General features: G+C 42.7%; 1 protein-coding gene across 1 annotated transcript; it reads right to left on the bottom strand.

The window, feature by feature from the left end:
* Window positions 1-567: 567 nt before the first annotated feature.
* Window positions 568-1,008, bottom strand: LOC105525981 (NADH dehydrogenase [ubiquinone] 1 beta subcomplex subunit 3-like). The gene has a single exon (XM_011961812.1). It carries the CDS (start codon window positions 965-967, stop codon window positions 686-688), a length of 282 nt encoding a protein of 93 aa, XP_011817202.1. The 5' UTR covers window positions 968-1,008; the 3' UTR covers window positions 568-685.
* Between the last annotated feature and the right edge of the window lie 15,074 nt (window positions 1,009-16,082).

Below are 16,082 nucleotides of genomic sequence, written 5' to 3'. Positions count from 1 at the left end.
GCAGCAGAATGGCGTAAACCCGGGAGGCGGAGCTTGCAGTGAGCTGAGATCTGGCCACTGCACTCCAGCCCGGGCAACAGAGCGAGACTCCGTCTCAAAAAATAAAAAATTAAAAATTTTAATTTTAATTTTAGCTGAGATCTGGCCACTGCACTCCAGCCCGGGCAACAGAGCGAGACTCCGTCTCAAAAAATAAAAAATTAAAAATTTTAATTTTAATTTTAATTTTAATTTTAAAAAAATCTAACAATTTTTTCTCTTTCCACTTCACTTCATATTTTGTTTTCTGTTCAATCCAAGTTGTTTCCTCCTATGAAATCCAAGTAAAACTATATTGAATATTGTTTGATAGCAAAGGAGCCTTAACATGTGATGATGTTGCACCCACAGGGTGAGAGAAATGTAGATGAATATGAAATACTGTTGACCCCCCCATGTGCATTTATTCCATTGATTTCATGTCTATTAAGCCATTGGCTTCAAATTATGCCTTACATGGGTATGTAGATTTGCCATAAAATTCATAAAATTATACACCAAAAATGAGTAGGGTTTTTTTGCATATATTTTACTTTATTAAATCTTACTAATATTCTTTAAGGGATAAGCCAGACAAGTAGGCTACAGTGAAGAAATCTTATTTTGGAGAGCTGAGAAACCACTATGATACTTCCAGGTATTATCTTCAGTGATGCTTATCTTTATTCAGGGACTCCAGATAATATTCAGCTCCTACAGCTCCCACAAATGCAGCAAATCCCCATTTGAATCCTTGTAATAATGCACCAATAAAGGAACCATTGTTTGCAAAGCCACTCACATATCTCCAAGCTTCATCATAGCCCCATGGATCCCTTAGCCCTCGTGCAGCCAACTTCTTCTTGACAGTTTCTAATGGTGTCCCCTCTATCTTCCATTGTTTACAATCTGGAAGTTCCATTTTACTGTGTCCATGTTCATGAGCCATGTCTGACGGCAATCTGACCTCTCAGGACACTCAGCTCTGCAATCAGAGCCAACCCAGGTGTGTTTTCTTATACGTAAGTTTACATCGATAAAGTTTATTTAAAAGGTTTTTAAAATGATGCCCCACTGGAGTCTTTATAGAGGATCAGGAAAGAAGTGAAGATGAGAGGGCACAGCTTACCCTCCCCCATCTCCATTGAATTAACCTGGACAGCTAGACACTAATTTCTTTTACCTAAAGACCTTCAACATAGGGTCTCATAGCTTTAAGGGGCAGGGAAGAACACAGCTGTCATAAGAGTAGATGTCAATTGACCTGAATATAAACATAAATCGTGTACAGCTGAAGGTGGTGAGGAGGCGGAACAAGCTGACAGAATCATTCCTGTGACGTAAAAGTAAACTAACAACACTTGAGACAAACAATACTTCTAGATGACACCCCCATTTCTGCTTTCCAGAGTAGCTTTAACCCAGTCCTTCCTGGACACAAGGAGATGGTCTCCAGATGGGGTGCGGTGCCTCTGGGTCTGTGAATGGAACCTCATGGGGGCTGGGACAACCCACAGTTGACTCAGCTTCCACGGAGGCGTCCCCTAGCTCTGCTCCAGCTACAAGCAGGCCCAAGCGAGGGAGCAACTGGCTGGGGTCCTTCCAGCACAAAACCTTTTCCGTTTTCCTAACAATTTCCCGCCTCACGTCTGCAATGGTTTGGCAGCTGCAGGGCCTCTTTTTCTCCTCCCTTTCAACTTGCCTGGTTCTTTTGAGCCACAGGGGAGACCCAAAACCCTGCAGAACATCCCGGAATGCAAAGCATTTGCAATGAATCACAGCTGCAGAGGTGCCAGCAAGAGCTGTTCCAGGCTTAAGTAAGACAGGAAAGCGGGGAGAGAGGTCAGGGGTCTCAGCTGCACAGTTTATGTCAAAGGCTGGACCCAGGAAAGAGGACCGGTAGCACTGGCTGGAACGAGGAAAGAAAACGATGAGAAATAGCTGCATGGGGACCACTCCTCTGAAGCTTCCCCACCTGCTTTGCGTGGGGCTGTCAGCCCTACTAGCCATTCTCTAAATTCTAAAAATTCTCCCAGGAATAAGAACTTTCTGGATGATAGGGGATTGTAAGTTGGCATTTGGAAAATGATCCCTGACAGTCTTCTAACCAACAATCATAAAGGGCTGAGCCCACTGAGCTTTGCAACGCACTATTTTAAGATGTACTTTTAAAATGCAGTGGGCGTTCTCTCCTTCTGCACCCATAGAGGGGCATTCACTGGCTCTTTCTTGCCTAAAAAACACCCCTCCCTTTTGAGTCCTGGAGAGAGCCTTTGGGTGTCAAAACATTACTTCCTTTTCATTTTCGTATTAACAATTGTGCGTGGAGAATATATTCATAATATTCATCCCAAATATTCAAAAAACTGTAAAATAAGAAGTGTCTAACGTCTGTTTTCCCCTGCCACCTAGTTCTTCCTAGAAGCAAGTTTCTTGTGTATTTTTCCAGAAATATTCTTTGCATGTATAAACATGTCTGGTATATGTAATTGTTTTTGTACAAATGGCATACAATACACAATATTCTCCTCTTTGTTTGAAAACTGCTTCATGTCAGTACAAACAGAACTGCCTTATTCGTTCATTTTCACTAGATATTTAAACAGTACCCTGTTTATATACATGTTGGTTATTTTCCATCTTTCCCTATTACAAACTGTGCTTCAGTGACAATCTTTTAAAATGTATCATGTGTGGGTAAAATTTCTAGAGGTGAGATTTCTATGTCAAATTTAAATATTTTGATAGATATTTTGTCAAATTGCCCTTCATAGAGATTGTACCAATTTATACACACAGGTATGGGAGTACCTGTTTCCGGTCCGGTGTGTGGCTCACGGCTGTAATCCCAGCACTTTGGGAGGCTGAGGCAGGCGGATCGCCTAAGGTCAGGTTCGAGACCAACCTGACCAACATGGCAAAGAAACCTTATCTCTACTAATACAAAAAAAAAAAAAATTAGCCAGGTGAGGTGACATATACCTGTAGTGCCAGCTACTCTGGGGCTGAGGCAGGAGAATCACTGGAACCTGGGAGGTAGAGGTTGCAGTGAGCCGAGATTGCACCACTGCACTCCAACCTGGGTGACAGAGTGACACCGTGTCTCAAAGAAAAGGAGAGGGCCTGTTTCCCCATCCCTTAGCACAGAATATTCCAACTTTTTTACCTATCCCAACTGATAGGTTAAAAAATGATACCTTATCCTAATTTTAATTTGGTTTCATCTTTATCAAATGTCGAACATCTTTGCCTGTGTTTGAGAGCCACTTGCATGTTCTGTTCTGTGAACCATGTTCTCTGCCTGTTTTCTATCACATTGCTGTTTGACTTGTTGAACTCTACATATCAGGGGAAATCGCGTTTTGTCAATGTACATATAGGAGGGGTTTTTCCCCGATTTGTTTCTTCTTGCCTCCATACTTACAGTGTTTGTTTTATACAGAAGTCTTTCCAGTTTTATGTTTTTGAATTTACCTTTTCATTCTTGGCCTCTAGAAAGTTTATCATTTAGATAATATTTCCCTTGAAATTATGAAAAATTTTCACAATATATTCTACTCAAAGATTTATTATTTTGTGCTGAGTATTTATATCTGCAATCCAGCCAGAATTTATTGTAGTGATGAGATAAGTAGGCCTCCACTGACATCTTTTTCCAGCTGGCTCTCTGGTAGCTGCAACACCATTTATTGGGCCAGGAATTCAGGCACGGGTGAGCAGGATCCTCTGTTTTAGGGTCTTTTACAAAACTGCGATGACAGTGTCAGCCAAGCCTGGGGTTTCACTGAAGACTCAACTGGAGAAGGACTTGCCTTCAAGTTCACATGGTTGTTGGCAGGATTCAGTTCATTGTTGCTTGTCAGGTGGAGGAACTCAGCTCCTTCCTAGCCTTCTCTCAGGGGGTTCCCTAAGTTTCTTGCCACATGGGCCTCTCCACATTGGCAGCTTCATCAAAGCCAGCAGGGGCAAAATCAACTGAGTCTTCTGGCAAGATGGAAGTTACGGTCTTACCTAAAGCAATCACAGAAGTGACATTCCATCTCCTATACCATATTCTATTGGTAGAAGCAAGTCACAGGTTCCATTCCCACTCAAGGGGAGATTATACAAGGTGAGAATGCTAGGAGGTGGGTATATCAGTCTATTCTCACACTGCTATAAAGAACTTCCCTGAGACTGGGTAATTTATAAAGGAAAGAGATTTAATTGACTCACAGTTCTGTATGACTGAGGAGGCCTCAGGAAACTTAAAATTATGATGGAAGGCAAAGGGCAAGCAAGCACCTTCTTCACAGGTGGCAGGAGAGAAAGAAGGGGGAAGAGCCCCTTATAAAACCATCAGATCTCATGAGAACTCACTCACTATCACGAGAACAACATGGGGGAAACCACCGTCATGATCCAATCACCTTCCACCAGGTCCTTCCCTCAACACCTGGGGATTATAATTCGCGATGAGATTTGGGTGGGGACACAGAGCCTACCCATATCAGCGGGGCTCACTGGGAGCCATGTAGCCTGTCTGCCATCATCCACGCGCTGGCCCCAGTCCTTCCATGTCCTTCCCATATGCAAAATACATCTACCCCATCTCAAGTCCTCCAAAAGTCTTATTCCATTACAGAGTCACTTTGAAGGCCAAAACCGCATCATCTAAATCAGGTCCAGGTGTACGGAGGCTCCTCAGGTGTAACTCATTAAGTCCAGCTCCTGGAGCACAATTCCTCTTCCTGCGGACTTGCAAAACTATAAAATGAAAAAAAAAAAAATGAAACAAATTGTTTGCCTCACACACCCAACGTACAATGGTGGAACAGGAGAAGGATAGCAGCTAGAGGCATTCCTATTCAAAAAGGAAGAAAACGGGAGGTCCACAGGAGTCACTGGTGCATGGCAACACACAGATTTAGGTTTGTTCAAAATGTCCATAGCTCAATTGCAGTATTACTCTATTTCGTATATTCATTTTTTCTTGCTCCTCTCTTTTTACACACACACACACACACACACACACACAGAGTTCATTTTATATTACTCTTCTTTTAACCAGCATTATCCTTTGCTGCCTTCTTCTTTTTTTTTTTTTTTTAATTTTTGAGGTCTAGTAACTGCTAGTAAACTTGCCTAATTCAGAGATGGAAAAAGAGGGTTTTTTTTTTTTTTTTTTTTTTTTTGGAGGGATGGGATCTCACTATGTTTCCCAGGCTGGTCTCCAACTCCTGGGCTCAAGCGATCCTCCCACTTCTGCCTCCCAAAGAGCTGAGATTACATGTGTGAGCCACCATGCCCAGCCAATCACCATTATCATCACTTTATGCTTACTAAGTTCTAGGTAACTTTCTAACTGTTAACATGTTAACATTTATTAACTTACTTAACCCTCACAACAACCCTATGAGTGTAGGTACTATTATTATCCCATTTTTACATAAGAGCAAACTGAAACAGAGACAGGCTAAACAACTTTCCAAGAACATACAACTAGTAAGGGCAGAACCAGACATGAGATGGGTATTTCCAGAAGAGCAATGGGTAGGAGGTTTCAGTGATGGAGGGACTAAACTGGTGTTTTCCGCTGGCAAAAATTCTTTTTGGTTCCTTGTAACACAAGGGTGTGGCTGTGTCTGGAATACGTGTGATGCCCTTTCTGTTCCCTAGTCAGCAGCAACCAACAACTGTGAGACTGTTCACAAGTCACAGGTAATTTTTTCCTACTTTGCTTCCCTGACAGACTGTTTCCTACAACTAGAACAAGATTGTGTGCTTCTTCATTTAATCTCACCTCCCCCTACCACTCCTCAGTGCCCCCTGGAAACTCCTGCAGCCAGCCTAACCATCCTGTGCCCATCACTTCTAACCAGAGAGTGTTGAGTGCCCCCTCATGATATACCACGTAGGAGAATGTGTCTGGGACTCAGGCTGCAGGTTCCGTCCTGGGGTCTTCACCAGCCCTCACTAATTTTTACTGGAAGCCGTTCCTCATTATTGTAGATCAGGGTTTGCAGTTATCCTTTATGGTTCTCCCCTTTCCCTCCTTCCTAACAGAACCTCAGCTTCATTAATCCATCCAGCAGTCCTGCACGCGTCTTCCACAGCCAAGGAGATTCAGGAGAAGAAGGCTGTATCCCCAATTCCCACTCAAGGCATGGGCTCTGATTGGCCTAAACTAATTTCAGTAATTCCTTCTCTCCTCTTTTGCCAGTGTTCAGTCATCTAGATTTGAACAAAACAGCACATGGCATTCCCTTCGGTGAGAGTTATGGATCCAGGGGCAGGCATGTGAACTAAATTGGTCTACCAGGATGTTTACTTGCTCTCTCACCTAGTGGATACACACAAGGACTTATGCGGCCAAAATTGCTATGGGTCATGATAGGAAGACAAAGGGAACCAGCATTCAGATGAAGCCTATGGACAATAGCAAAGAGAGGCAGGAAAACTAGGGGTGATGGGTGATACTGTTGAGCCTGTCAATCTTTGGACTTCTTATTATATGAGTGAATACATTTCCTTATTTTAGAAACCATTCTGAGTCAGTTTCTGTGTTTTTCTTATTTTAGCTTTTTTGTTGTAACTTCTACATTGGATTAATTACAATCATTTATTTTTGAGGATATTTAAAACTAGTAGGTCTCATTACCTTTATGAATGAGTTCATAGTTCATCCAGGACTCTAAACTATCAAAAGATATGATTAGCTTCAAAACAGGCAGCAACAGCATTGCCTGGGGAAAGCCACCCCCGTAGTAATTGTCATACTCCAGAAGCAGGGACAACCCACAATATTGCTTTCAGATACCCATCCTTACACTCCCCACCTCCTGTCCTATCTGTCTGTTTACATGTCTGTCATCCACCACTGGAGTGTATGGAGTGCTTTGGGGTGGAAATTGGCTTCTCCCCATCCAACATCTTACTATAGTGCCTGCCTGTCCCTTAAGAATGAACAGATGAATACCAGGTGTGAAACACCCAGTGTTTCTTTCCAAATTTCACAGTGATTCCAAAGGCCCTTAGGATGCCCTAGGGATAAAAACTGAAATCCAAGTGGCATCCTGAGTAAATAAATGAAGGCTAGGTGGAGTGGAGACTTCTCTGTATATTCACAGCCCACTGCTCCTGTGGAGGGCAGAAGGAAATGTTACAACAGAGTGCCCCCACTCCCAGCTTAATTACTCGTTGTGTTGTATGTGCTAAATTTGTTGGATGTTGGTTGTTTCTAAAAGTCTGAGTGGTCCTTAGTGCTCTTCTTCCCGCAATGAAAAGTAAAGAAGCTTTTGTGCTTCAGGCCCAGCACAGAGGATGATGTAAGTGAGCCTTAAGGAGGATGGCAGAGTGGCTGGGACTTGGAACAAGGCATTTTCCCCATGGCAGGGTAGCTGGGAAGGGATAGCTTTCACAGGCTTTCTGGAAGTGACAAAGACGGAACTCTGTTTGCACACAGATGAAATGATGCTGGATTTTGAGTGAGCTCTAAATCCAATGACTGGTACCCTTCTAAGAGGAGAGGGAGATTTGAAACACAGAGACACATAAAGAGCAGTCTGTGTGCAGGGGGAGGCAGTAATTAGAGTTTTGCTGCCACCAACCAACGAACACCTGAAGCCACCAGAAGCTGAAAGAGGCAAGGAAGGATCCTCCTGTCAGGCCTCAGAGAGAGAAAAGCACTTCCAACACCTTCATTTCATACTTCCGGCCTCCAGAACCATGAAAGAAGACATTTCTGTGGTTTTAAATCACCCAGTTCGTGGCAATTTGTTAAGGCACCCTTAGCAAACTAACACGGGATACATCTGTATCAGAGACCCCCATCCCTTGGGCCTCTGATTATAAGTGATCAAGAAGGATCGTTTCCATTATTTACCTAACAATTGATGACTCAGACCATTTTTTCATATTGCTAACCGCATGTGTAACTTTTTAAAAATAACCTGCAGGCCTGGCACCGTGGCTTATGCCTGTAATCCCAACGCTTTCTCAGGCAGGAGGATTGCTTGAGGTCAGGAGTTTAAGACCAGCCTGGCCAACATGGCAAAACCCCACCTCTATAAAAATGCAAAAATTAGCTGGGCATGGTGGCTAACGCCTGTAATCCCAGCTACTTGGGAGGCTCAGGCAGGAGAATCGCTTGAACCTGGGAGGCAGAGGTTATAGTGAGCCAAGATCACACCACTGCACTCCAGCCTGAGCAACAGAATGAAATTCTGTCTCAAAAAAAAAAAAAAAAGCTCGGCATGGTGGTGTGCACCTGTGGTCCCAGCTACTCAGGAGGCTGAGGTAGAAGGATTGCTTGAACCTGGGAGTTGAAGGCTGCAATGAGCCATGATAGTGACACTGCACTCCAGCCTGTGCTACACAGTAAGACCCTGTCTCAAAAAAATAAAATTAAAAAATAAACAACCCTGCTTATAAATGCTGAGAATTCGCTCTAAATTCAGGGTACACAAGAAGGAGTATCATTTGATGCCTCTGGTGATAGGGACTAGATTAGCGGAACAAAGGTAGGACAGAAGCATTTTTGTCCTCATGCTGTTTAAGTTTTTTTTTTTTTTTTTTATCTCGGGCCTTTCTTTACTTAAACACACACAAACACACAGTTAAAGAAAAAAATAGCATAAAATTCCTATTGCTTCTATAAACTGTGATGTAGCTGTCACAGAGTTACATAAAAGTATCTTTTAACCACCAATTGCTTAATCAAACTCAAACTATTAATTTGTTTATATAAAGAACTGTGGTATTACTATTAACAGTTTGGCAGATGAAATATTGGTGCTTTGTTATGTTGCTACTACCTGAAACCTGTTTGCAAATCAGATATATTCTTTCTTCACTTATTTAATTTCTTTGTTACAACTTTGTTTGAATTGTGAGGGTACGTTTGTACCTTCTGTAATGTGGTTGAATAAAAGTGAAGGCAGGCTGTAATGATTGTTACAATTAGTCTCCTTTAAAAAAATAAAAATTAAAAAAAAGACAGGGATCCCAGGACACAGGCCATTTTGGGTTGCTTATTTTTTTACCAAATGGAAAGCTGAGATAGGCTTACCTGTGTATGTGAAGTTTAAAGATAATGATTATTACTACATCTGTCAGTATTTCCGGAGACCCAAAATAAAACTGCAGTCATTAATGCTCATTCGTTCTTCCTTTCCTTCAAATGTATTGCCTGCATGTGCTTTGTAATGTGTTAGAGGCTAAGGATTTATAAAAGCCATAAGGTGGGAACCTGCTCTCAAGAGGGCAACGAAACTGTAACTGGGTATATATGTACGATTCACACTGATGGGAGCAATAGTAGCACGCAGCAACCCACATGGAAGGGGTGAATTGCTGTGTTTGGGAGCTTTAAGAGGACAGCTTATGTGGTAAAAGTCATAGGGATGATTAATGTAGTTAATGGATCCATGATGGACTCTATTACAATTTCATAACGATACTTCCAGGTCATCTAAACAGACAAGATTTTTCCTCTTACGCTGTCAACTTCTTTGATTATTGGTAGTGTCTATTTTTTTTTTTTTTTTTAAGACAGAGTCTCACTCTGTTGCCCAGGCTGGGGCGCTGTGGCATGATGTTGGCTCACTGCAAGCTCTGCCTCCCTGGTTCAAGCGATTCTCCTGTCTCAGCCTCCTGAGTCACTGGGATTACAGGCCTGTGCCACCACGCCCAGCTAATTTTTTTATTTTTAGTAGAGATGGAGTTTCACCATGTTGGCCAGGCTGGTCTCGAACTCCCAACCTCAAGTGATCCGCCCACCTCAGCCTCCCAAAGTGCTAGGATTACAGGCGTGAGCCACTGTGCCCAGCCAGTACTGTCTATTTCTGATGTGCTCTTAGCAACTTTCAAAGACCTGACTGGGTTCATTCACATACATTATGGAAGGATGACAACATCAAATACGAGGAATAAATTGGAAGCAGAGAGAGGTTTCACTGTAAGGAAAGTAAAATAAAGAAGCTATACATTTTGAAATTAATATTTTACATTTTCAGCCAATTCAGCTATTTAGTGATTTGGTCCATGCACTGCACTACACTTAGCAATTTTCACTGTTAAGAGCTGAAACCATTCAGAGTAGTGTGGGTCTTTCAAGAGTTTAGTCTATTACTTAGTGCAAACCAATCTTGCTGACGGACATTACTTACATGCTGTGGCAGAGATGCTAGCTGCTTCCTTACCATGTTCTCTTCTTCCTGAGCTCATGGCTAGACCACATGCCCCAGCCCCTCTGACAGGGAGGAGTGGCCACGTGGTTGAGTCCAGCCAATGGAATGAGCTGGAGTGATGTGTGCCACTTCCAGATCTGCCCCATTACAACTTCCCATGCTTCATCTTCTTTGCTCTTTGCAGCTGGCTGGAATGAAGATGACCCCCAGGGCAACCCTGAAAGCTTGAAAGCCACCAGTTATAAACAGCAGAGCCTCTGTCAGCCCGGGTGCCCAAATGAAGGAGGCACTCTGCTGGCCTGTGAGGTGTACCCAGTACTGTTACCTGAACAAGAAATAAACGCTACGGTATTTCAGCCATCATACATTTTAAGGTCAGTTTGGTACCGTGGCTGGCTTTTCCTAACTTACATACTTGCCTAGCAAAATTTTTATCTTTCGTTTTTCTTTGCAGAGGGGTCGACAAAAGAAAGGATAAGTTGAGGGAAATGTACTTATAATATGTATGCCAGATACCTTTCATTTGCCCCTCTAGACCCGAGCTCCCTCCTTCTGTATCCTGAAGACTGACCCCTATCTCTGGGCCTCTGAGCCCTCTGACTGCTGGGAAATAAGGAGGGAGGAGGAGGAGGTCAGAATACTTCTTGCCCTGGTTTGCTCCCTGCGAGAGCTGTCGGGCTGGCTACGTCTTCTAACAGAAGTTCACTGCTCACTCCACTGGCCTGTTTTACACAGCTCTCTGGCTCCTGGATTCAGGGATGGGTTCCCTGCCCTTGTCCCTTTGGGCCTAGGGCTGTGGTGCCGGCCAGGCTGCTACAAACCCAGGTTACTACAGCATCCCTTACAGGGACTTTGCCCTATGCCCAACTTTGTCATGTCCCTCTGTAAATAAACCTTCCTAGAATTGTCCTACTCTGAGTGTGCGTCTGCTTTCTCTTAGCACTCTGACCAAGATAATCATTCTCTGTCTTCATTCTCAAAAATACTAATACCAAATATTGCACATAGTATATTTCCAGAACCCAGCAAGCCTGTTGTACATTTTAGGGCAATCAGAAACAATCACAAGCAATAATTCACAGGCAAATTATTACATCTCCCTCTTTCAGTGGTACCTTGAATTTTCAGCATCTCCAGTTTCACCTATCTTCACAACCCAAACCTAACATGTAAGTCCCCTTAGTGTCTAGATCAGAATCCATCTTCCTTAGCCTGGCATTCAATGCCCTTCATAATCTGGTCTCCATCTCCTATCCTCCCATGGTCATTTCCTTGCCCTCCCCTTACTTCTCCCCCACCCCACAAGGCAGGAGGATGGTGACTTTGTGACCCTGTCTCTGGAATTCCCTCCCGCCTTCCTTTTCACTTTACTCCTGGTGGTCTTAGAAAACACAGCTCACCTGTCCTGCTGAAAAACTCTTTCCCCATTGCCTACACCCCCGACACGCCCCTCACCACCCACACATCTATTCACCTTCAAAGGCTGCAGTAGCCGCTTCTCTGCTGTCCCGTGATGGGCCTACCTGTGCCTGCCTGCCCCAACTCCTGGACTGTGTTTCTCTAAAGGACTGGGATGGGCTACTCTTTATGTTTGAATCTTCATACTAGGTACCTGACAAATGTTTACTGAATGCACACATCTCCAGTGGTTTTAGGCTTTTGTTAAAAACTTGCAAGAACACTGAAATTCCTGTGGAGGACATGGATAAAGCAGGGATAAGGAGAGGGGCATGTCCCTTTTTTCCCATTCGCTTCTCTACATGAGCTGGAGACTCGGGAGAAGAGCGCTGCTTCTATTCCGGAGTTTCTGAGCCTCTGTCTTCCCCATGGAATGAAGAAATAAACCATCACCCCTGCCTTTAACGTGATCCACTCACCACAGATGCCCATTGACTAGAAACTGAATTACTGAAGTTGGTCTCATACACATGTATTTTTTTAATTTAGTTTTTTGTGTTTTGTTTTTGGTTTTTGTGTTCTTTGTTGTTGTTTTTGTTTGTTTGTTTGTTTTTTGAGACAGAGTCTTGCTCTGTTGCCCAGACTGGAGTGCAATGACGCGATCTCAGCTTACTGCAACCTCCACCTTCTGGGTTCAAGTGATTCTCCTGCCTCAACCTCCTGAGTAGCTGAAGTTAGGTTACAGGCGCCCACCACCACACCCGGCTAATTTTTTTTTTTTTTTTGAGATGGAGTCTCACTCTGTTGCCCAGGCTGGAGTGCAGTGGCGTGATCTCGGCTCACTGCAACCTCCGCCTCCTGGGTTCGAGCAATTCTCCTGCCTCACCCTCCTGAGTAGCTGGGATTACAGGCGCCGACCACCATGCCCGGCTAGTTTTTTTGTATTTTTAGTAGATGGGGTTTCACTGTGTTGGCCAGGCTGGTGTTGAACTTCTGACCTCAGATGATCCACCTACCTCAGCCTCCCAAAGTTCTGGGATTACAGGCATAAGCCACCGTGCCTGGCCTAATTTAGATTCTTAAATAGGTAATATGTTGTCATGGGTCAAAACCAAATATATATAAAAAATTATACAGTGAAACCCACCCTAACCCATGGCTCCCATTTTCCCAGTTCCTTCACTCCACAGGTAACCATTCTTCTTAATTTCTTACATATACTTAGTTCCAGAGTTGTTTAAAACACATAGAAGCAAATTATGAATATGTATTCTTAAATGTCTTTTTTTTTTTTTTTTTTGATACAAGGTCTTGCTCTGTTGCCCAGGCTGGAGTGCAGTGGTTCAATCATGGCCCACTGCAACCTTCCCTTCCCAGGCTCAAGTGATCCTCCTAGCTCAGCCTCCCAGGTAGCTGGGACCACAGGTGCATACCACCACACCTGACTAATTTTTTATTTTTTGCAGAGACAGGATTTCGCCATGTTGCCCAGGCTGGTCTTGAGCTCCTGGGCTCAAGTGATCCACCCACCTAAACCTCCCAAAGTGTTGGGATTATAGGCATGAGCCACCACCTCACACCCTGCCCATTCTTACATTTCTGCCTTCTTTGCCAAAGCATGACATACTTTTCTGGGCTTTCCTCTTTTTAACTGAATTTTTTTTAACATGTTTTGGAAACCTTTCCTTACCTGTTGCTTCCTAATTCTTTTGAACAGCTGCATAGTATTCCATCATCTGGATGTATCATAATTTATTTAACAAAACCTTTATTAATAGATATTTGAGTTACTCCTAATATTTTCTGAAAATAATACTTAAATGACACATTTAATTTTGATATGATGCCATATAATTCAATGTATAAATCTTTTAACTTTTTGTACATTTCAAAAAGTGTTTCTTTTAATCAGTGGGCCAACCAATATGTGACATTTGCTAAAGGATAAATTAAGGTTAGACAACAGATCAATAGCCTGAAAAATTATTCAACTTAATGAGTTCATTTCTGGGCATTTATCCATAAGAATGTTGGAAGATAGAGCAGAGTATGAGTTCATTTCAATGGAGCAGGCAGCGTATGTGTAAACTTCCTAGCTTCTGCCAAGGTCATTTAAACAAAGCAGCATTCCAGAGTTCTTGGGGAAAAAGCTCACTCATTTTGGTAATTTTGATGATCAGTAATATTTTAAACTGTATTGGAGATGCTAATGCAGCAGAGGTTTATAAAAAGGAGAAAGGCTCAGCATGTCTATCCACAACCGGTGTACCATTGGCCTTTTGAGGAAGGTATGCATCAGTTTCAAAACTTGCCTCATTCCAGAGGCTGAGAGGTCACTTGGTGGTTTTCTGACTGTTCCCCAGTACAGAACAGACAAGTACAGGATTCTCTATGTTTATCTTGTGAATACGTGATGTTATGGAGACTGGCATCCCATTTGACCAAAGGAGAAATTTCATCCAGCCACCCCTCCTGTGCAGCCTGTTTGGCAGGGCCTGGTTGGCAAGGCTGCCTAGTGAGGAGAGCCCTCAGGCATGGGGTGTACTACCTCTGCCAGAGGACAGAGTGATGGGTTGGAAAGGGCCAGTCGACTACTACTGAGACGTACCACCAGCTTATAAAAGCACATTTCCTCAAAGGGGGCTAATAGGGCTCATTATGAAGCTGCTTAGCCCAAATAATACCTGGGCTCAAGAACAAACCTGTAAGACATAGACTTACCTCCGATCAGGGTGACTGGACCTCCAGACCCACTGAAGAAGATCCAACTGCGGACACTCAGTGAGGCCATGCTACCCTTGACCAAAGCTTTCTTGCAGGGTCCAGAGGCGTAAACTCATTTAAAGCCAAGAGACGCGAGATGCTCTACTTGCCTGAGCTCTTTACATGTATATCTTATACTTACCAATATGAAGATTATTTTCTGAGTAAAGGAAATAGAAGAAAAGAAAAAGTTGCAGGTAAAATTAGAGGTCTAAGTTAGAGGAAACTGTTGCTAAGAAACATAGGTTTAAAAACGCTTTTATGCGTAGTTTTTACGAATGTTGGCTTTATTTGGAGTGTTAGCCTTCCTAACCCTTTTTGAGTTTCTGGTAATGATATATCTATTTTACAGGTTTCTGGAATGTTCTTCCATCAACTCACTCCACCTCTTCAGATCTAACCAGTCGTCAGTTTGGAAACCCTAAGTTGGATGAACTCTATTACACTTCTGATATTTATTAGGTAAACATTTTTAAGTATATTGCTGTTTGCTTTTGTGTTTATTTTCTGCCATAAGTTTTCAGTGACTACCTATGAGATAGGCCCAGTTTCGGTCACTGGGCATGGATCAGTGAGCAAAACTGGCAAAATCATGTTTCTGACAATTTCTACTGAAGGATGTAGTGGTAGATGAATGATATTTTATATGACCAATAATTGAACATGGTTTAGTCCAATAAACTTAATTCTAGTGCTTCTCGAGTTCAAAGCCCTGAGCTTGGCATATGGTTCTGAAAGAAAAGTGAACCTTTCTGTTGGTTGCTTTTCCTTTTCTCCTTTCTTCCCCTTCAGTTGTCCCAGAAATCTCCTTGACTTTTCCCCAACACACAGACACACACATACTACTTATCTTTGTCCTATATTTAATCTAAATATGGTATTAACTATATCTCAATTCTGTGATTTTCTCCCATAGTCTAAGTATTTTACTTTTGTGCTTGGGAGAGTTCTATCTACTACAAAGTAAAGGCCCTGGGAGGCAGATGTTACACACACAGACGTTTTTGTTACCTCATGACTGAAACTATATGCCATTAAGTGCTTAAAAATTTTTACTGTGACAATATCTGTATGTTTCAGTTATCTATTGCTGTGTAGCAAAAAACGCCAAAACTTAGTGGCTTAAAACAACAATGATTTGTTAGCTCAAGATTCTGTGGATTAGAAATTTGAACTGGGCTGAGCTGGCTGGTCCTTTTGTTCATGTAACATTGGCTGGGCTCACTCATTGAGCTGCATTCAGCTGTGAGTTTGGCCAGGACTGGAATGTTCCAAGTGTCTTCAGTCTTCTTTCCAGTTGTCTGTCTCCCACAGAATGGCATTTTCACATGGCAGCTGGCTTCCAAGATGGAGACCCAGCCTTGGAAATTATACAACATCACTTCTGCTACATTTTATTTGTCAAAACAGGTTCCAGGGCCAGCCCAGATTCCAGGGGAGAGGAAACATATTCCTATCCTGTTGGGGGAGTAGGGGGAGTGGCAGAGTCACAGCGTAATAGATTGTGCAAGATGGGAGATGGTATTGCAGCCCTCTTTGGAAACATGAGCTACCACACTATATAGACTTATTTTATGTTAGTTGGTAATTTAATATAAATCCCAGTTCTAGGCAGTAGTAATGAATCTAGCATTAGTTTGTTTTCTCCCTGTATGTCCATCTCCTCATTAATTAATACATTATCTGGTAAAGAATGTCTTGAGTTATAATCCTGAGTTCTGTGTGTATCAGTCA

This window comes from Colobus angolensis, unplaced genomic scaffold (genome assembly GCF_000951035.1).
Source record: "Colobus angolensis palliatus isolate OR3802 unplaced genomic scaffold, Cang.pa_1.0 Scaffold57, whole genome shotgun sequence".
NCBI classification, from domain to species: Eukaryota; Metazoa; Chordata; class Mammalia; order Primates; family Cercopithecidae; genus Colobus; species Colobus angolensis.
The sequence above is the reverse complement of the archived record's forward strand: the minus strand, read 5'-3'. Positions and strand labels throughout refer to the sequence as shown.

What these genes read in the sequence shown, in the direction of transcription:
- LOC105525981 (XM_011961812.1), bottom strand. Translation starts at nt 967, where the DNA reads ATGGCTCATGAACATGGACACAGTAAAATGGAACTTCCAGATTGTAAA.